Genomic DNA, 23,534 nt, shown 5'->3' with positions numbered 1-23,534 from the left:
TTTGTATTGATGAAACATTAAATCTTTGGGATTAATCGAATGTGATCAGTGGACAATTATTCCATTTATATGCAGAAATGGCAATTAGTGGGGACAATTTGGGTTAATTTGGGTAGCGCGGGCTGGAGTGCCAAAAGAGTGAGTGCGGAGGTCTCTCACATGAGCGAGTACATTTGCATGAGTATGAGTGCAAAATGGATTCGGTCGTCATTAGAGGGCTGATAACGCTCCATCGTGCACTTAGCAAGAAGACAGGGGAAAGATGAGCCTCGTTTCCGCCCCATTCAAATCCTTCAACTGAACAATGCCTGATTAATCAACTCTTTGTTTCCGTTTATGGATGGTTGACATAAAACACACTCAGCATCTGCATTGTCGAGTTCATGCATCAAATTATCTTATGAAACTAATTAATTGGATCAACCTCACCCTTTGTTTTCTGTAATTCACTGATTAATTGCTGGATTCATTTACCGTACATAATGATTACAAAATTAAAATAGAATACTATTTTTACTATTATACTAAATAATACTAAAATTATAATAAAATAATACTAAAACAATACTAAATAAAATACTATTTTTTATATAAAAAACTCATAAATTTAAAAAGTTGATTATTTTTATTTCTGTTATCAACAAGAGCATGATACTTCAAGGTAAATTGGACACAGTACAGTACTATGATTATCTTGATATAAACCATCCAGATATAGTATATTTCGCACCTAGAGCAGAAAATGAGATTTTTCCAGCTCGAAATCGGTTTTCAAGTCCGAGGCCGTAGGCCGAGGACTAGAAAAGATTGAGAGCTGGAAAAACATTTTTGCCCGTGGTGCGAACGATATTTTTCGCCACACTACAGGTATTGCTGACAAAATAAATAAAGAATACAAAATAGAGAATACTCGTTAAGCTATCGTACCTATCTCTTGATTTTAGAGGTAGAAGATTTGCAGTCAGGATTTCAGATTCTTCTAAAATTTCACTTGGAATACTACAGTCATCTTCAAGCATTTTTGAAAATTCGGAATGCACTAATCAAAAATAAATAATTGAATAAAACTGGTTTCGAAGCGAATTAGTTTGATTCGAAACTGGAACTGAAATCATGGCGACTTCAGCTGATGATGAAAGTGGACACTCGCCCGATCTAGCAGATGACTTATTAACTACTTCCATGAGCGGCTGGAAAGAGACAACTTTCTGGCCTAGACCGGAAAAGAAACCCTTTTCTGACGTCGTCTGCAAACAAGGTCTTTCAGATCTACGTAGGGACTGGAAAACAGCTGCTTCCTGTGCAGTGTGGCGAAAAATAATTTTCAATAAATTACAGAGAATCACTAGTAGCCTACTCCTATTATAATAATATAGCCTATCATACACTACTAGTTATAAAATATAATCTCTGGTACAAGTGATTCTCTGTAATTGAACATTCAAGTAGTCCTATAAAAATACCTATTTATAATCACGGTAAGTTGATTCTTGGATCAGAGGTACCTCAGCTCAAATTTCAGCCGCTGCAAATAAGAACGAATCAATTGAGGGGTGACGCTAAACACGACTTCAACACCATTCAATACATTTTCATGCTACTGTATTATCAACATTTGCAATGTGATGTGTGACATTTATGACGAATCTGTCTTCCTATATTAAATTTGTATTTTGTAGTGTATTGATTTAGTTGTTTCATTGGAATTGTTAATTATCATTTAATTTTGAATCGTAAAGATATTATTTTTTGAACCGTAACTTATAACCGTGGGTTAAATGGAAGAGAGGAGGACTCTTATTGCCTCAATTTTGCCCACATCACTTTTATTGTAAAGTGTAAATAAGTCATTTATCTATTAAAACTTATCCTGAATAAGTGAATATGCCTATAAATCCTTTGAAATAAACTTTTACCAACTCAGATTTCCTCTCTATGAATGTTTTTAACATTTTATTTTCACACATAAAATAAGTAGCCTACCTATGGAGCAATGTACACAAACCTTCAAGTTTATGAGAATAATGTTTTATTTTCTGAACTATATTTTTCATGCATTTTATGTTTCATGCAGTAGGCTATTATTTGTGAATAAGTTACCAGTACTTTTACAAGCTGATAAAAAGGATCAACTTAGTTAGGTACTGTTTTTCAATTACTGTATTTTGGAACTGTTTATTCAATTTCTTAATGAACTTGATAGGAATTTATACCAGTTTCAAAATTTGGCAAACATTAAACAAATTCATTGGAAACAAACGTCCAAACATTACTAATATTTGATGTTACGGTACCGTATATTTAGAACATAAGTAAGTTATCTTGCTATATGAGAAGATTTGCTCCCTTACTCCTTTGCTCCCTACTGGAGAGATTTCTTGCAATTAGATCCAGAGATCCTGAACTTTTATGCATATTTAGGTTTTCTTGTACCGGTAATTATTTTAAAGCAATAATACTATCAACAAAAGTCAAATATGATTTTTTCTGTCAACAAAAAAACCATTAAAGCTTGCAGTTTTAAATAAAATTAAATGATGTGAATTAATTGGAGAATAAGGTAATTTGATATTTTTTCAATTCGTTAAGTTGACATTTTTAAAATAATTAAGGGAATTTGGTAATTTGACATTTTTTCAATTCGTTACAGTAAGTCATTGAAAGATGGGACTAACTAGTTAAGGACTCTCAACCCATGCTCAAACTGTTAATCTTGCTCAATGACTATGGATAGCGCAGAGCCCATTGAATTCATGTTCCTGTCATTTATTGTCAATTATAATTATTATTTCAGGTCTTTTTCACATTATTATTAATTTTTTAAAGCCCCACACAGACCTCCTAGGCTAGGGGCTCATTATATTTGTTTTTTATATATTGTAGTGTATCATTGGAAAATATAATGAAAAGTGTTTTTGTATTATAGATATAAATTTCCTTTGCAGAAAACATAATTTTGACACTTATAGAGAGAAGATAAACGAGACTCAGACATTCATGACAAATCATACTGTATAATAATAAATGGAACTTGGACTATGAAATAGAAATAAAAAATAATTACATAGAAACATTCTAGTTTTGTTTTATTTCAACATGACTTAAGTAAAAAAATAACAATTTCTATTATTAATAAGCAGATAAGAATTAACGCTAGATTACATAATATAACCTAAGGCTATAACTTTTGATTGTCGTGGATAATAATAAATTATAGAGGCATTAAACAGATTCGATCTTGTACCTCTAAGGTAAAATTAACTATCTTATCTAATCGAATTATGTTTATGTGATACAATACATATACAATTAGACTAAAAAGCAGACACGGAAGGTACCTTGGTAGAAATAAATATGAATAATTTTAAAAACATAAAATACATCGATCATGTATTCTCCTAATTTGTGCTAGATATACATTATTTCAATCTAGACCTGGAGTAAGTTCGAAAGTTATAGTTTCAACATAGATAAAAGCGTTGAAGAGTATCAAATAATTTGTTCTAATTTAATTCAGTCTTCTAACAGTGTATCTCACGTATGGACTTTGTCTGTGAGAATTATTTTATTGTGGTGTGCATTTGACCACTGTTAACTATTACAATGTCAATTTCTACAGAATTTATAGTATAGTATAGTATAGATTTTGAGTTTATAATTTGTAAAATGGGATCTTGAAATGTACAACAAACCAAAATTAACTTATTGTAGAGTACATTTAACCACTGTTAACTATTACAATGTCAATTTCTATAGAGTTTATAGTAAAGTATAGATTTTGAGTTTATAATTTTGAAAATGTACAATAAAACAAAATTAACTTGAATAGGCAGCATATAGTTTGTTAATTCATTAAAACGTGAGATTTTACTCCACTAGTAGCATTGGAACTGAATAATTATTAGTACGATAATACTGTACTTAATAATGCCATAATAGTATTTTCTCAAGTAATAAGAAAAACATATAATATGTGGCAAATATTCATTTATTGTTAAAGAAAATTATTATTAGTTATGAATAGTAACTGTATAGCGTGATGCAGTCCCGCAACCCAATGTTTCAAGTGTGAAGGTAAATTTGAAAAAAATTATTTGGACATGAGATTTTGTTTGTTTGTTTGACTTGTTCAGATCCTAACTTGTTGATTCCTAATGTCTTTTGAATGAAAAGACGAGTCTATTGTTTTGAGTTACAGTTAATTGAATCATATGTGACGTGTCAGGAATATTACTTACAAACTTTTCAAGATGCTAAAGTTTAAACAAATCTACAAAAAGTCATTTGTTTTATCAGTTTATGGATTATGGATAAGTGAATATCTTAAGACTACTATTCGGTCAATTGTTTCAACTGGATACCGTCTCTGCGGTCATTTGTGATCTGTGGACATTCCAAGCACTGAATATAAAATCGTAAATTATGTATTATAAACCAAAATTATTTAACCAATAAATACAAACACTTTTTTCAAAAGTTTCATAATTTGGGCAGCATGAAATTTGTATCACTCTAAACTAAATAGCATAGGCTACTTCAAGTAGTGGTAAATTACTACTGTAGATTGAGAAATTCAGTTGGTAACAAACAACAAGAATATTTTTATCTTAGAAGGTGGACAATATTACGATAGAAAGAAAAATAAAAATCTGTTTCTTTCTATTTCTATAAAAAGAAGCCCTATACAGAAAAGAGATAAATATTACGATAGTTATTGAAATCTAGGATATGATTAGTTCCTTCAACAGAAGTGGCTAATTCTTATTATCTAAATAGCCTAGTTCAAGTAATAAATAATATGAATATAAATGATCAATTCAAGGATAGGCTACATATTTTGTTCTTAACATTCCCAAATTATTTTCATCAAGAATTGATAATTCTGAATAATAATTAACACAAATATTCGTTTAAACTGTAACCATAGTTTTAAAAATATTAGAAATAAACTTTCTTTATATTTTGAATGTACAAAATAAAGTATAAAGACCTAAACTTTTATAATAAACTATAACTGGTGAATGGACAAAAACAATCCAAATTATAAAGCTTTGAACAAGTGAAGTCAGAAAATGATTAAATATTTATTCATTTCAACTAGATTCCCACATAAATCAGTGCATGAGTCCGGTTCAATGATACTAGTAGTTCTGTGAACAGTAGACCTCACGCAGTATTCTCATCCTCAGGTACCTGATTGAAACTATAGACCTTATGGAAATACAGCAATAGACTGGCTTCTCCACACATCTGTGTAATCACTTGATTTATGATGAATAATTTTCTATAGTCTGATTTTTACTCTAATATTGGTGTATGAAGGAGGCTCCTTTTTCCTTTTATATTATCCTTGAAATGCAAAATTTCTAAAAACCTTAAACCAAAAAATGTCGACGCGCAATTAAAAAAGGAACATACCTGTCAAATTTCATGAAAATCTATTACCGCGTTTCGCCGTAAATGCGCAACATATAAACATTAAGAGAAATGCCAAACCGTCGACTTGAATCTTAGACCTCACTTCGCTCGGTCAATTATGTATTCCCCTGAATTCTAATGGGACGATTCATACTAGATCAGTTAGGCTGAGTGGGAATAGTCTCATTAGAACTCATAGGAATAATATCTCCACTGTACCGGACACGTGAACTGATACTGATACGTGGGAATCCAGTTTCATAGTTCGTTATACAGTAGTTAGGCTACTATTACAGTGACTGGAAGATAAAAACAGGCTCAGAATAAAACTGATCCTCTTCCGAATTTTTATAGAATATTGTTGAAAATAATAATTATTGCAAGTTACCTTAATGAATTATCATTGAAATTCCAAGTAAAAAAATATGCACTATATTATAAGGATAGTTGTGAATACTCGAAGCTCAGTATACAATTAAATTAACTCTCCACAATTTAGATTTCTTTCAAGAATAGAATTCCTATTAAAAATTGAACAATGCCATCTTTTCTTACGCAATTCTCATCGTTCATTTAAAAAAATATTACTGATAAGTTTTATTGTTACAATCTTGGCTATTTCAGTTGACTGATAATAATAAATTTTCAACTGTTATAGTGCTTACTAAGAGGACAGTGACATTACTCAAGAGAAATAGGAGATTCAATTATAGATTCTAAATGAAACTAGCTGTAAACAAATTTGGAGTGTCATATTAAAAATTAAGCCGTAGAGAGATAATCATTATTTTCATTTCACACATACAGTATTTTAAATAAATCAAATTTGTGGAAGCACAACGTTTCTTTCACAATAGGTTCTTGATAAACGACTAGTGAACTATTTTAGAAATTATTCTTCCGACCCAACCTTCATAATTTTTATGAAATTCATATATTATGCATTATGTTAGTAGAGCAGATAATTTTGTCTCTGTGTAATATTGTACTTGCACATACGTTCGCTCGAAAAATACTTTTTTCCAACTAAAGGGAATTAATAATTTTATTACTGTAATATGAAAACTCTCAACTTGAGATAAAATACTAGTTAGCAGTTTGTCTTAAACACATTTAGTACGGTATTGAAATTGAATATTGTCCTAGGATAAGCAAATAACTGTAACAAGATAAAATAGCTCAACAATAGAATAAGTAGGAACTATGGCTATAATTCTTCAAAGAAAGCAACTCTTGACTTTGTAGATCCCGATTTGACCTTGCGGAGCGTCGAGTACTTATTCTCACCTAACCTTACCTGTTCGCTGTGCAGAGCGTCCATTTCATTCTGCTTTTCACCCACTTTGAGCACCTCAATTTCGGAGCGAAGGTCGCGCAGCTGGTCCTGAAGGTGCTTGCTCTTCTTCCAGTAATCCACACGCTCCTTCTCTATTTCGAGCGAGAGTCGCTCCATGTCGCTGTCGACGATGGGATCGTAGGTGGGTGACGTCACTCCCATGTCGAGCAGAGGATCGACACTGCCGTTGCTGTAGGGAGTGGAGTCCGCGGCGGTGGAGACTGGCTCCGGGTAGAGTGAGGAGAGACTGGAGTAGGTGTTTCGTGACAGGAACTCTAGAAGCTTCTCCTTGGCCGTCTTCTCGGCTAGCCGTGCTCGCATTAGCTCGTCCTTCAGCCGCTTGGCTTCGGCAGCCCGCCGTTCCGACTCATCCACCAGCCGGGCTGTCAGCTGCTCCGCTTCCCTCGTCTTCCGCTCCAGATGCACCTTCTCCTCTTCAGTCTTCATCGCTGACAGCCGGATGCGTGTGATCTCCTGCTCGGCCTCGGTCGCCTTCCGACTCAGCAACATTGCTTCCTCCTCAGCCACCCTTGACTTCTCCGCCAACAAATCTGCGGTCTCCTCGGATCGCCTCAACGCCTCATTCGCCAGCCGATTCTCCTCCTGGTACTGCAACAGCCTCTGCTCCATGGCTGCCTTCTCTCTCTCAGCTGCTTCCCGCAACTGTTTCTCCCTGGCCAGCTTATTCCTCTCCATCTGCCTTCTGAACTTTTCCTCTTTTGCTTGTGTCTTCATTTGCTGCACCTCCATTGAATCTGGCTTCCTCCTTCTCATGAACAAGTCATGATTGCCCATGCATAGATCTAGAATCAACTTGTTCATTCTAACTTTGGACGTGAAAAATACACAGTTTGGAGCCGATTTATCAACAGGTTTGATGATGAATTTCTTATCATCAAAACCTACATGTCGAATTTCCGACCATGGGAAAGTTGTCTTAGGTGTTAATTTATTTTCCTTTTCGTACATATTTAACCCAAGTGCCGTGACACCTAACCACAAATCAGTTCCTTTTTTATTACTAATGGGAAAATAATTGACACCATACATATCTAAATCTTCGGCAATTTTTAGGTATTCCATTTCAGCTTCATCTCGAGACATTCCGCGATGATCCGCATACCATATCTTGATCCTATCCTCCCACATTTCAGGAGTCATCTGATACTGGTCAATGACTCTTTGCGGCAACAAATCTTCACTGGCAAGCATTCCGGGCTTGTAAGTGGTTTCATCAAAGTCCCCATACTTTGCTTGAACTGCATAAGAAGCTAACAGTACAGAGGCTTCTGGTGGGCAATAGATGTCCATGGATAATATCGCCTGTTTAACCTGTAGGAAAAACAGGTGTTGAGTGACCTCTTGTACCAACTCTTCGGCAACATCTTCTGGGTAAAATTTGGCCAGAAACATAAACGTAGTGGTCGGTTGCTGAGGAACTGTCTGGTCTTGAACTTTTTTATCCAATTTCAGCCAGGCAATAAATCCGACCGAGTCCTCGTACTGCAGACCGAAATACCAGGTCTCTCTGAGTCCAATGGTGCGGCAAACAAGGTCGAAAAGGTCGCGGCCCGTCGCCCGCCACTCCAGGTTGAACTCCAGCTCGGCATCGAGAGTGCACACCTTGACCGGGAAAGATTTCCCTGTCTTTTTACGTCCAAAAGGAGACATTCTATCTTTCATCATACATGGAGTGACGATTTGCGGTTTCAGTTATCACAAGGCTGCTGGCGATAATCCCTGATTCCATTGCATGTTATCACGTGACTGGAGACAATGGAAATTGGAAGTGATGATCAGCCATCTGCAACAGAAAAAATCCATTGAAAATCGTGTTGATATCCGATAAATTTATGAAGACTGAGTTAGCTTATTAAGACAAATAATGAATAGTTCTCAATGAAAACGTTACTACCGCTACACTTGAAGTTTTTTATATGTAAACACTCAGGTGTTTACTTGAACAATTGAAGTTGCATTAAGCTGGTGGCAGTGAAAGTGACCAGCACAGCGCGTACATAATTCCCATGAGTTCTAATTAGACTACTCCTAGTTAGTCCGGCCGAGCAAGTATGAATATAGTTCCATTACAACTTATGGAAATAATATTCTCACTGGAACGGGTATGTTCACTGTTACTGATATGTTAGAATCCTGCTAAAAAGATAATAAGGCTAGCTTGAAATAGAATACGGTACACCAAATAGATGGTTAGCTGATTTAGATTATGGTTATCGGCCAATAGCTGGTTTCGAATAAATATTGATGAATATAGCTAATACACGTGGAAGAAAAACGATAGTTAGATCAATCAAGCAATGATATATGTGTTGACTTGAATTACAAGCATACAGTCAACACCACAATTTAATCAATAAATATTATTGAAATAGTGATAAGCCGCATGGTATAATATTATATTGAATGCAATATTTACAAGAGAAACCTTTACAGGTTAGATCTCATGAACAATATGAAACTCGAAAGATGTCTCCTAGCAGAAGTCTAATTTTTTATTTAATAGATCTTAAACTTAGATAGGGTATTATCAAAACGTCCAAAAACTTACAGAAAGTCTATTTTGCTTGAAATTTTGACTGTTTTTAGATAATCTCGGTACAGAAAAAATAATGAACATAATAAAGAACATATATTATTTCCTGGCATTTTGTTCATATTAGCTGGCAAAACAAATACACAAACGAGTACCTGAACTTCTCAACCCATGCTCATACATGGTTCTTTGATATGTATCCTGTTTTAGATTATTCGAATATTATTTAATGTTTTGACAGTATGGTATTAATTTATGTAGGCTATACAATATGTTTTTTAATAAAGCAGATTGTTTTAAAGTATGTACAAAGGTGTGGCGAAGAATTCAAAATTTTTGAGATTAGGCCGACAGCCTAAGCTTGTTTGAATTGATTCTTTCCATCATTCTTAAATTCTGCAATCTAAACACTTCCAACTTGAATTTCCCCCAGAAATAATGCCATAGGTTGGTGTAATGCTGAAATTTAAGAGTAAGTAAGAAAAGTGCAAAGAAAACACCTTCAATAGCTGTAAGTTCCAGAGAGGCTTTTTATTTACTCTGAACAAAATCTTCTGAATTAAAACATCTTGAATGTTTTTGGTATTACAAGTAAGTTCTCCATGTAAGGTCAGAGCCAATTACCTTTTTCAGCACTCGTATATCTTTTAAAGGTTCTGTAAATCGAATAATCTATTATTTTTGTTGAGTTTAGTAATCAATTTTTAGATTTGTCATGACTTATGAGTGATAATCCAATTGACAGAATGGAGCGAAATATCTTAGTGCTAAATTTACAATAGGCCTAGTAGTTTCATAATACGGTACACATAATTCGATGTGAATATTTACAATTTTTTAAATGCAATTCTGCTACTAATTGCAAAAGCTAAAAATAATGACTAAAGTGAGCTAATAAATTATATTTTTCAGCAAAGCGACAAATATGAAGAAGACGTTTATTAAGTTCCTTAGTCTTTGAATAACCTTGCTAACTTTCTTTGAATAAGTTTTTGATTTTACATAAATGTTTCCCTCAAGTTACTAATGAAGACGTAGACGAAATACTTAGTTTACGATTAACTTTAGCCTTATATACTATCAAAACTGACAGTGAGTCAGACAAAACAATGAACTTCAAAATAACCTAAACCAGTTTAACCTATCACTACCTACCAATCAGCAGTTTAATTTTATTAACTCTACAATGAGCAAACAACTACAGTTTTACAATACATTTAAAAAATACAAATGAATATGACTTACCATACTAAAAGATTTTTCAATCCATAGCTGACAAAATAAACAATTTGCTATCAAAAATATTCTTCCTATGACTTATCTGGATGTCAGCCAGAAGCTACGATGTTGTTTTCATTCGACTAAAACAGTCTATTCAACAATAAAGACATAGATTGATAATATAGCATATTAAAATTGATGTTTTATATTAATTAACAATTTCTAAAAGGCAATAACTGAGGAATTAAAGCAGTTTCGGTATGCTTCAATGCCATAACCATGAAAGTTATTTTTCGAACATCGAACTTCGACTTCGACAGCAGAACACAGAACCACGGAGATAGGGAGATACAATACTGAAGGAGATGCTATTTTAGTATTGTAAGGTTGGTATTACGTTGAGGATATATTTTGCATCTACAGTGAGGTCCACGTTATAGTGGCAATATTTGTTTGGAGTATTGTTATTTTTGTCTATCATTCGACAAAGCAGATAGCGCTATCATTTTCTTGCTCCTCAACGTTGCTAGATTGTTTTCTACAATGTAGAAACATAATTAACAAAATATTCAATCTCGATTATGAAATTTTTTAAATTACTCATTAAAAAATATGTTTTCCTTACAAATAAAATTGATTATTTTGAAAGAGAACGCACAGATAATATTAGATTAGATATACCGGTTTCGCCCATCATATATAGAAGGCAGTGGCAAGACAAAGAATTGGCAACGCTGTTCTCCTATCTTTATTCAATGCCATTATAACGTGGACCTCACTACAGGGCAGAAAATGTGTATTTTCTAGCTCGAGATTCCAGAGCCGACAAAACATTTTCACTTACATTGCAAAAGTTTTTTCTGTCATACCACAAAAAAGTTAAGCTGATAATTTGAGAGTAAAATTTCAAGGCTATTGATAGCCTACTAGCAAGAATACAGTCTTGAAGAGGCTTTGAAAAAATTCTATTATAAACTATCAATGATGATTCAATTATAAATAATTCATTTATTAATATAGTATCAAGTATCCATTAATTGATTTAAAAATTTATATTTATGAAATGTAACATCTCACTTTTACAATGCATTGTTTAATTCATAAAAATATTCCAAAAAGTAAAAAAAAACAATGAAAAATAAATTTTATACATTGAGGGAAGTATTATTTAGGCTTGACTGCAATGCATATAAAAGGAAATATTACAAGATCAAGATATATGAATAAAATATAGTAGCTTTTAGATTAATCCGAAGTACTTTTAAAATGGGAAATAATTGTATTTCTTGAACATTCATAAAATTACTGGAAATGACTGCAATATTCATTAAATGTTCCTATCTTTGCTCCATCTTGTTTTAGTTTATATATTTTTTTGAAATCTCTATCATCTATCACATTGGGCTTTAGTGAAATAAGACGAAAATTAAAGTCATTATTTTAGCTGTATCATCAAGCAGATATGAAAAACTATATTCCACTAGCTTGTTTGTTTTATACTCCGTACAAAGTTACTTTAGACTTGGAGGAATTTGCGGCGCAGAGAAATGGAGGGAGATCAGCCAATTACAGTAATAGGTAGAGTCATAGGTGGAAGCTCAGTTGTGAATTTGTCGATTAGAGTCAGTGTTTGCAGAGAGGAAACTTCATAAATTTAACATGAACACTTGAATGCTCACTGGAAATTAGAGAACGCTGGCCGGTTCAAAACGGTAACATAGCCACAGTTATATCCCTGCCACTGTATGCCTTCTCTGCTGCACAAGTCCATCCCAAGTAATTTTGTACAGAGTATATGCATGTGAGGCCGGCCACTAACGTAAAGGATCGTACAGACTTGTGCATCACAAACAACGCGCATTCAACTTTTCTTCAGCTGATTCTATTCTTATTATATCTGTATTTGTACAGAACCAGTAAGATACAGATATAATAAGCTGGTGGAAAGTGCCCATGTCGTGGGCGTAAGTCTGTACGTATCTCAACATTTTACCTGACATTTTCGACTGACAAGCTTCTCTAACAGCTGACCTGCAAAAGCACACAAACATCTGCAAACCTGCTTTGGATGCGACTGGCACTAACGTTCAGGTTTTCGACTGGACAGAGGACAGTCGAAAATGTACGGCTAAAACGTATTGGCTGGGCGTAGGATCAAATTGTAGAGGACCGGCGAAGGAAGAGGTGAGCAGAGAAGACAGCTCAGCGTAATTTATGTATTCAAATGTCCCAAAACATAATGGAGCAGCAAATAAAGTGTAGAAGGTACTGTTAAAGAATGTAGAAACATTTAAATACTATAGTTTTTTATAATTGTAACATTTTATTGTGTTTTATTTGTTTCAAATTCTTTGTAATTTTGTTTTGTCTTGTTATGTGTGTTTTTAATAAATAAATTGAAATTGAAAAAGATATGGGATTGGTCATGCATGGAAGTGGGGAAATAAATAAAGGATACACCATAAAAAATTTGATACATATATTGTACAAGAAAATATCAACAAACAAACAAATGTAGAAATATACAGAGCAACAAGCAAAATAATAAAAAAAAACAAATATATCAAAAATAAAATATCACAGATTAGCTAACTAGTTCTTTAGCACAAAACGTTACCATGTGCTTTTAATTCATTAATCATATGCATTTATTCTATGCAGCTCAGATATCGACTTGCTGCTGCTTGTCAATTTAAAAATCTCACTATATATCTCCTTTCCAAAAATCATAAAAATAATCAATTGATAAATCATTAATCTCAAATATAATAATATGTATAGATCTCAGTATATTTCTCAATATATATCTCTCAGGGCTTAAGGTTTGGCCTCTGGTGGAAATAGATAAATTAATTTATCCAGTGAACAAGATCTACATTTATATAATTACAATTTGCTAATAAAATTAATGATTGAGTGAGCATTTATTCATTATAATATTGAATTTAAATATTTATTTAATCTGTGTATCCTTAGACTTATGCATTTGATATAATTCATTTAACTAGTAATATATGTTTCTGGTACCTTTTAAGACTTGCGCAAGTTTTATAATAATTTTCAATATTTATAACCTTTCGATGAGCTAGCTTTTTATATTTTTTGTTTCACTCGAAGCACTGAGGGCGCCCCTAAATTTATATATTCCGATAATTTATCACTCACATGCTGAATTTCACAAGATGTTGGTAGCGATCCGAATTTCCTGGTCATCCTGGATTTTTTGGTGGCTGAAGTTGTCTTCTCCAAGGGAATAAATTAATACTTAAATGACTTATGCTTTAATATAGCATCACTAAGTCTTATACAAATAAATTAATGAATTTTAACTTTAAGTCTTTCAAATGTACAACTCAACAAAAAGGGACTTGTGCTCTATAAAATTTAGTGGCGTTCCATGGTGGCATCTGGCAGGCAAGTGGTCAAGTCCTACCCTTATTTTCTACAATCATACTTCCAACTTACAAATTTGCATACATTTAAATATTCAGTTACTGCCCCATTAAAAAGATCAAATAGTCCGTGCCAATCTGCTAAATTATTACCTATATCTTAGGTATTATATTTTATAATTACTCAGACCATATCTGATACATGAACTAAGTGGTGATAACTTATAAACTCTTATCATTTATAAAAATATTTATAGATAAATTTGAATCGGCTAGCTATTGCCGCCCATCGATTACTGTAATTTGATATGTTCATGCAAAATTCACAAATGTATCCATGCGCCTACGAATATCCTACTTCCTTAATATTCTTTTTTTTTTTTTTTGGTGGTTTATATATGTTCATTACAAATAATAAAAAAATAATAAAATATATAATGTATACGCATTACTTTTCAACACTCTCAGCTACCTTCCCCGCTACCCACTACCTTCGCCTCCTCTAAAAGGTGTTTGCATGCGCGGCTGACATCTTATAAGTTTTTCATCGTGTTTTGAAATTCACTTCAACATAATTTTCAACTTAGTAGAGCTTTTTATAATTTCTCAATTCATTGAATGAAGTATTCTGATTTTCATAATTTATTTAAGAGATTTTATTTGTAAATCACATAATACTAATAATTGAATGTACAAAATTATACAATACATTGCAATTACCAAGAAATGTTTTGTTGAATGAAAATAATATTCAAAAATGAAAGTAGGAACAGTATTATACAATTAAGTAACAGTAACAATTTTCATACTATTTGTATGACTTGCCCCAATTTTCCAACCAGTCACAACAATTACGGCATTTCCTGCCTCAACAAATTGCATTTGTTTGCAATATTCCACACCGAATTTCCATCTTTCCTGTATGTCCTCCTCCCAATCATTTTCAATGGGTTTTTTATATAGCACAGGAAAGATTGCACGATAAAAGCAAAGTTTTCTTGTGTCGAACAATCGGCGCGAAATGGCCACAATCGGACAAGGGGGATGGTAGACAGACATCCATTTAGCGGTACTACCTGACGTCGAAATCACTATGATGGCCTGCGCATTAGTTTTGAATGCTAAGGTAACAGCTGTAAAAGCTACGGATCGTGCAGGGTTGTCAACATGGAATATGGAGACAGCATCGAACACCAATTTATGATTGACTACAGACTCAGCCTCTTTGCAGACACCTGCTGTAAACCGGATGCTTTCCAGAGAATGTCTGCCTATTGCAGTCACCTTGGACAACAGGACACCGTCCACACAATCCAATACAGAGTTGCCTAAATCAAAGCATTCCGAGTAGGAGGCCACAGACTCATCGACCATCGAATGCAGCGAACTGTTGGAACAAATGCATGGCTTGCCAGCCTCCTTACACCTTGCCAACACCATTTTTTGACAACAGAAAACTTTCTCGGAAGGAAATTCAATGCCCAAGTCATGTCTGCACACAATCAGGCCGTCTGCAACATTTAAAATCTCCTTTATATTCATCAAACCGATCTTATTTTGAATTTTGGCAAACACAAGCATATCGCCTCCACAATCTTTTATCAAATGTTTTACTTTTAAAACACTGTCCTGGCTCATTGTATACGTTAAAAATAAGCAATCCACATGCTCTTGAATTGCCAGCTCGATGTATGACAGATCTTTAGCTGACAATTCTGTTTTCAATTTGAACATACCTTCTCCAGTGACCTCATCATAGCTAGTTAAAACTCCTCCTTGTAGAACAGAACATAATATATCATTCTCTTCCATCCAATCTAATGTTAGAATTGCTGAGGATATGAAAATCTTCATTCCTGGAGTAGCTACCTCGTGAATATCTTCGTAATCAATGTAGACCACAGATGAGTTACCTTTCTTCATGTAAGCACGATCGGTACTTAGTCGCAAAGTTTTACCTTCAATCAATGTAATCTGTGCTTCCGGTCCTCCTTCAAACATCCCAATCCTGATTTCCGGTCCTTTGGTGTCGATTGCAATTGCTACATCCAAATGTGTTTCGGATCTGGATTGAATGTTCTTGACAGCTTTCCTTATATTTGCGATTGCTTGCAGATGATGTTCAGCATCGTCGTGGGCGAAATTCAAACGAGCTATATCCATTCCGGACTCAATCATTTTCTCTATCATTTCAACAGTGGCAGTTCTTGAGTTGATTGTGCAAATGATTTTTGATAACCTCGGTATAGGTGACTCATCTATTGAGTTGAGAATCTCCCTGTCTTCCAAGAAATCAGGTGTAGCACTTTCCCACAGCATAATGCCTTCAAAATAGTAAACAATTCAACAAACAACACAACTTAGCTGTTGAGCGCGTTTCAACTTGATGAAAAAAATAATTCTTGATATAATATATACTATTTCGAAAGAGAAGTTCTATTTCATCAACTAAATTTTCTGGCAGACAAAAATGTTTTCGATTTTCAATGTCACATGAATAACATTGCTTGAATCATAAAGCCTGAATAATGTCATAGTTATTCTACATCTTACTGGAAAAGTACAATTCTGAATTCTGCAATGCCTAAGAAGTAAATAATATGAGCACAGTTCAGAATAACTCAATAACCTTGGTTATCCCGTGATAACTAGAATAGATAGATCAGGTGAGTATTAATATCAACAACATATGATGATGATATGTGAAATTATTCTGATCTCAAGTTGGCGACTGAATAACATTCCAACAAAACAACAGGCCACCCAGAATGTCCTATGATTGGCTGAAATCAGCTGTTGGTGAGAATTAGCCAATGTGTCCCATTCTGGGTTGGAACGCTCGTCAGTAATCGGCTGTTTGATAAACCACCCATAGATTGTTGGGTGAAGGACCGTTACGACCACGACTCAAAGAGTATCGGAAGTCCTTGGCTTGTAGAATCAAGTGTTTTCAACAGTTGAATGGTTAACGAGTTAACCATCATATTTCACAGTGAGAATAAAAGCAATCAGTTTCTAAAATTGATTGGAAAAGAGGATCATTGGTTGAGTGTTTATGGTTTGGATGAATATTAGTTAAAGGTAAATCGTTTTCAAGGAGACCATAAAGTTCAAAAGTGTTTTTAATAATAATTGGACTGATATGTCATTTCATAGGCCTAGAAATATAGGAGAGTTGTTTCCAAAATGTTGATTCACTGAAAAGAGGCGAGGAACGTGACTGAATGGCCTTCAAGGCAGAAACCCTAATCTACAAGATCTCAAAGCTTGTTATTCAATTCTGTTGTTTGTCAACAAACAAAGGATTCCATTCTAATTCAATTAAATTGTTTTTCAAGGTTATTATTTCAAGCTTCTTATTTGTTCAGTATGACAATTCAACATGTCTTTAAATTTACGAAATTACGATTATTTTCAAGTGTTTCATTCACATTCCTAATATACTCCCAGTTTGTATTCCATATTAAACCAATGTCAGCTGGAATTGTGGAAATTATCTAGATTCAAGGCATCCCTTACATACACAGTTACTGAGTTGACAACTTAAAAAAAAATTTCTCTAGCCCACGAATGTTAAATGGATATTTTCAAGTTTTATATTCAACCCGGTTGCACAAAAGCCTGTTATATTTTAACCTTGATTAATAGCTATGAGAACCTATCAGAGAAGCTCTCTTTAAAAAAAAACCTTCTCTGATTGGTTCTCGTGGCATTTAATCAAGGTAAACTTTAACAAGCTTTTATGCAACCGAGTCTATGACTTGGTTGTTTTTTTTCCGAGGGTGATGCCCACATGAGCTCTAGGCTTGTGCGTGAGTAAAGAGGCTGATGATCATGAGAGATGAATTGACCTACAGTTTTAGGTGGATTCCGAACCACCGAGAAACGATTTTACAACTCATGAATAATATTGAGAGGAGTTGGCTCAAGCGGTCACCCTTCCAACGGTAGCATCAGGCGCATGATTCTCAAGTTATCTAAACGATAGCTTAACAGTGCGACCACTTTTTCAAACCGCTTCTTTAGTATTTGAAGTCAAGGCCCGATTTAATCCAAGGTTCATATATATAGAAGAATTATTTAAAAATTAAACAACTTTATTTACATACAAAGTAAAGCAAGTAGAACGAGATTTTAAAAATCACAGAAAACTCTTACCGTATAATACCAGTTTTGTATTATAAAACTTCAATCTATATACAATTTAGTGGTACAGTATATTTCTATCATAGTGTATATTTATTCATTGGAAGCTTCCTCTAGAACTTTCTTAAGGACACATTCGCTCACTGAATTATAAACATCGCCTTCTTCCAGTTTCTGGCGAACAACTTCTCGAAATGCAGCAATATCGTCAAGCCTGGAGAAAAAAAATTAATGAGATTCTAAATTTATAAGTGTGAATACGTTGAGTGAATTTAAAATAATAATCTCAATTTTATTAGGGTACCTATAATATAATACTGATTTACCAAAGATTTGAAAACAGGACAAACTCATATTAAATAATAATTGGGATAATTTAATGAAATTCTAAATTTATAAGTGTGAATACGTTGAGTGAATTTAAAATAATAATCTCAATTTCATTAGGGTATAATATAATACTGATTTACCGAAGATTTAAAAACAGGACAAACTCACAAAGAAGAGAATACCTATAAGAATTACGGGCTGCTGTAATCATGGTCAAACCACCAAGACCAAAATAGATTCCCCAAGATATTGTTCATCGAATAGTCTTTAACATATTTCTGGAGACCAATATCAAAGAATAAAAATACGAGGGTCATTTTTTCAACCTCTGAATGGTCATAAATAAAAGACGAATATATATAACAGAATAATTTTCATCAAAAGTTACTCACACTTACGATTATTCTTCAATACAATTACCGAGAAGGTTGAAACATCTTTCATACCAGTGGACCAGCCTACCAAAACCCTCTTACTTAAATACCAATGCCAGATGAGTTTAAGTGGGCTATGACGTTGTTTTGGAGCTTTTCGTTAGTATGGAAGCTCTGCCCTGTCTTGAGTTTGGAAAAAAGGTATACGTTATTAGTAGCCATGTCAGGTTTGTAGGTGGGAGATCGAAATTATCCTATTTGATTTGCTGGAAAAGCTGTTTGTTTACACCAGTACTGTGAGTTCAAGTTGTCCTGCATCAAAACGATTTCGGATATCATTTCAACTCACGTCTTTCATTTTCAAGACTATTCAAGCACAACATCATCACTCATATCGTTTTCTGCGTAAACGTTAATCATTTTTCGTTAGATTTATGCTGAACTATTGAATTTTGCTTGCAAAACTAATAATGCACTAACTAGCACTTGATGGCAGACTCGAGTGAGGCGGCCATGTTTGTTGGTCTACAACTCGACAACAATAGACTATTTGGCCGCACCGATCACAGGGCGTTTGGTGGGAATGATAAGCTGTTCAGCTCTGTGAAAGTCACCCCCTACAGCTTGTCTGTGTCTTATGATAATATGAGATCGGAGGATGGAACAAATGACTCTCGCATATTGTACGTAATAAAATCGAACTAGTTACTACTAGACACTTAAGACTCAAGTTTCAGTTTCACTTAAGACTCAAGTTTCAGATGTTTTACTTACATATTCTGTTTTCGCTTTTTTGTTTTCTCAATCCCTCTCTTCTTAGTAGGTCTAGGTATGGCATTCTTCTTGTTCTTCTTCTTTCCTATAGGAACCAGAGTAGGGGGAGCATCATCATCTATTCCCTTCACTTTATTTAAGCCGTCATTTTTTGGATTCTTCTTCCTCTTCTTAGTTCGGACCTCACGTCTAGCTTGATTCACAATATCCAATTCTGTAAAACATCAAAGACAGCTTAGTGAAGTGTTAAATTAAATTAAGCCGTGTGCACACCGATGTATTCGTCCCGCTCCCGTTTCTTGCGTAGGTGAGTACAGGGCTTACATAACACACGCTTACAAGGCTAACAAACATGTGGAAAATATTCTCCTTTGCAAAAAAAAAATCAAAAATTCTGTACATTGTATTGAAACTTTGCTCGTTGTTTAAAAAATATTTTCAAAAATACTGCACATTGCGTTGAGAATATGTTCTTGAATAAAATAAGTAATTATTGAAGTGACAGGTCAATCTGTAAAATAATACAAATACATCATAATATCGAATAGCCATTAAATTGTGTGGCTGATAGCTTCAAATAACATTATGTGACCATGGAACTTTCAAATCATTATTCCTGGACTGAAAATCATGTGACGAAGCAGTGTGTGATATCATAGCCTCAACCTTTGGACAACATTAACTTCTGATCAAAATTTTTGGAGAGAAATAGTACAGCCTCAGCCTAGTTTTTCCTTCAATGTCATAATTATATTATGATCTTGTACATTAAATAAATAAATAATTGCTAGGACAACTGAAAAAAACTACTTGGAGATCAAGTGGATCAAGAATCAAGTAATGTACATTGCATTGAAACTAAGTTCGAAGTAATTATTAAAGTGACAAGTCAATTAGTAAAATAATGAAACAAATACATCATAATATCGAATAGCTATTGAATTATGTGGCTGATAGCTTCAAATCACATTATGTGACCATGAAACTACTTGGAAATCAAGTTTGAATCAAGTGAGTTTGACAACATCTTGTACAGTGATGTAAAAACACGAATTTGATCAATGAGTATTGCTCATCAATGGCATTAAAAGTTGTGTGATTGAGTGGCTGCCTTTATTTTGGAAAATTTTGTAGGCAATATTGATTTTCATATAGACTACTATACGGAATGGATAAAGTTTTACTCACTTTTTAAAAAGAGTTCATGTCTAAGTTTTCCGTTTCTCATCCTTTTTGAGCAGTTTTCCGTTTGCATCATACTTGGTGAGCCGCTTGGAAACATTTGAGCATACAGATATACAATCATCTGAGAGTTTAGTTTTCAATTGATTGATATCTATATTAATATTGGCAAACGGATTTGTCAAATCACAGTCCATACGGGAAGGCAGATTGATTTTATCAAAATTTCCAGACACCACGTCATCGTAAGATAATCCTTTGGGTTCCTCTTTTTGTTCTTTTTCTTTTTTCAATAGATTATGGTATTTTTGTCGAAGTTTTCTAACCTTCCCCATGATTGGGCAATTGATAGGATTTCAGTAATATAACTCTGGTACCTGAAAAAAGTCAATCATTAGAGATAAAATGAATTGTATCAATACCAGGAAACAAATTGAGAAAATTAATAGGTTCTACATATCAACATATACCTCTTATTTATCTCACACTAATTTTAGATATTTATAAGCTTGGGTCAAGCTTTAAATTTCTCTGTTATATTTTTGAATAGTTTGGACATGATTATTTAGTTATGGGAGTTATAACGACCCCTTGCTTCAGATCTGCAGATCTAGAAGCGCAGTCTCGCGAATATGCAAAATATCTAAAGGAGTAAGTCTTTCAAAAAAAAAAAAAAAAAAATGGGACTTAGAATAAAGATCAAAGGGCATTCATAATTCTCATAGCCATGCTTAACCTAGTTACCATGGAATATGTTATGCTAGGGCTACCAATTGACAAATACCTTCTTCTGCAATAGGCCTACTCAGTCCCTCTGAGGCTTCAATACAGTAATCTATTTTGTTTCACTCTTTACATGCTGACTGTTACATTGCTTTCAAATGGAAAACAGTAGAAAAAATTTTACAGTTATAGGCTTTCATCTACATTCTACAGTAAAAACAAAGACAATGTACCACATTCTCGAGGAGACATATCTAATGATTATTAGTTTCCATTGTGGGCTTGAAAAATTAAATTTGACACAAGATAACGCGGTACTTTTGCTAAATAATCTCGAATGTTAACCTTGACTTACTTTGCGCGCCTAACCGGGTCCCCATGTGCCCTGGTTACTATCTTTAGGAGCAAGCCATACGAAGCGTTTTTTTCAAACGTGTCGGTAGGCAGGAAGCTCTCCGATTGGCTGACTATCATCTGATTCCCGAACTCCAACCCAATCAGCTGATAATCAGCCAATCAGAGAGCTTCCTGCCCTGCCGACTTGCCTAAAAACGCTTTGTATGTTGGCCCTTATCCTTCCTTTGTATCTTGGCCCTTATATTTTTTAATGCTTAGGACCGTTGCTTCTGCTTTAAAAAGTTGTTACTATAGGCGGGGCGTGATTTGTGACTGTAAGCACCGGTAAACCGTACCGGTACCTCTGAGAGGGAGAAAGAGAAAAAAGAACTGCTTAAATTAATGTCAACAGAACGTCGTTGAAATGAGAGTGGCAATATTAATTTTACTGAGGTTGTACTCGTGCGTAGTCTCTATTTGCTACTCGCCACTCCTATAAGCCTAGTAAATATTTTTCATTTTTTATTGACAATATGGAAAACTTATGGAAGAAATACACAATTAAAAGCTTTGAAATTACGTTAAAAACTAGTTTTTAGGAGTTTCAGACCCGTATCGATTGTGACTACCATCGGAAAAGTCATTGAGACAGCCATAATGTTACAGATGAGTGACACCCTGGAGGAAAATGGTCTGTTGTGAGGCATGCAGCATGGATCTAGAAGGGGGAGGTCAACCACATCAGCTACATTCTCTCTGGTGGACAGAATCTATAAGGCTTTTGAGGAAAAAAGTTCAGTTAGCCTAGTGCTGTGTGACCTGACTAAGAGATTCGATTGCATGTCTCACAGGATCCTACTGGAAAAGCTCTCCAGATATGGTTTTCGGGGCAGAGCATGGAGCATGTATCATATTCTTGGAGTGTGCAAGAAGCTGTCGAGAGTCATATATCTTTACAGGAAGTTGAGAGCGCTGCTGAAAATCTAGCGATCACTAATGTTGTACCATTCAGTTTTTGGTAGCTGCATACTGTATGGTATCTTGATCTGGAATTATTTGCCGCATGCCAGACATTCTACTCCTTCAAAAGAAAGTTCTTTGAATCATCACATACAGCAAGTATCATGCACATTGCCTGCCGATCTTTCGCAGGTTGGGCATCCACATAGTTTGTGGACACTATATCTTGACTTCACTGCTATATATGAGGAGCAACATCACAAGGCTACATCGGAGAGAGCAAGTGCACTTCTACAGCACTCGGAGGACAAATTCGGATAGGCCACGCTGTCGTTTGTCTAAGGTGTGGGACTGTTTCCCTATGTTGGTGCTGAGAGTGTTCAACTACTTGACAGAGCCGTTGGAGGCGCGTCTGGTGAATGTATTTAGGTCCACCTTATCTAAGGGCCTAATTGAAAAGAGTCTATATCAATGACATTTTTAATGAAAATACTTGTGATCTGTAACACTGCCATTGTGATCAAGTAAAGTGTGGTCTGTTTGTTTGTGGTCTGTTTTCAAGCTGAAAATGTAGGTCTACTGACTAACGCGATCTACACAGGAATGGCCTGGTTCTTGATAGAGAGATTGGGTAGTGGATTTGGAATTTTATTTTTTTTCCTGGAGAAGAACCCGGAGCCCCCGTTTGTCTGTAACCCCTTTAGGTTTTTCTCTCCATACCAGAACCTTAAATTTTACAAATTAAGCACTGACTAGATAAAAAAGTTAGCTCACATTATTTTACTGAT

General features: G+C 34.4%; 2 protein-coding genes across 3 annotated transcripts in view; both read right to left on the bottom strand.

The window, feature by feature from the left end:
- Positions 1-3,060: 3,060 nt before the first annotated feature.
- On the bottom strand, positions 3,061-10,863 carry LOC111048404 (merlin). Its single transcript, XM_022334276.2, has 2 exons — positions 10,554-10,863; positions 3,061-8,558 (listed from the first exon to the last, which is right to left on the bottom strand). Exon 2 carries the CDS (start codon positions 8,438-8,440, stop codon positions 6,626-6,628), a length of 1,815 nt encoding a protein of 604 aa, XP_022189968.1. The 5' UTR covers positions 8,441-8,558; positions 10,554-10,863; the 3' UTR covers positions 3,061-6,625.
- A 3,426-nt stretch (positions 10,864-14,289) lies between these two features.
- LOC111048393 (pyruvate kinase) overlaps positions 14,290-23,534 on the bottom strand; it is a 36,037-nt gene continuing 26,792 nt past the window's right edge. The window contains exons 2-4 of one of the 2 annotated variants that reach the window (XM_039431133.1): positions 20,734-21,104; positions 19,546-19,759; positions 14,290-18,281 (exon numbers count right to left, since the gene is read on the bottom strand). In XM_039431133.1, the coding sequence (XP_039287067.1) occupies positions 14,705-16,240 (1,536 nt within the window). In that variant the 5' untranslated portion in view covers positions 16,241-18,281; positions 19,546-19,759; positions 20,734-21,104 and the 3' untranslated portion in view covers positions 14,290-14,704. The remainder of the gene's footprint in view (positions 18,282-19,545; positions 19,760-20,733; positions 21,105-23,534) is intronic. The other variant, XM_039431134.1, reaches the window with a different exon arrangement.

Source organism: Nilaparvata lugens, chromosome 6 (genome assembly GCF_014356525.2).
Source record: "Nilaparvata lugens isolate BPH chromosome 6, ASM1435652v1, whole genome shotgun sequence".
Lineage (NCBI taxonomy): Eukaryota > Metazoa > Arthropoda > Insecta > Hemiptera > Delphacidae > Nilaparvata > Nilaparvata lugens.
This window is presented reverse-complemented; position numbering and strand designations above follow the sequence as displayed.

Excerpts from the sequence above, each read along its gene's own strand:
- LOC111048404 (XM_022334276.2), bottom strand. The coding sequence starts at position 8,440 with ATGATGAAAGATAGAATGTCTCCTTTTGGACGTAAAAAGACAGGGAAA.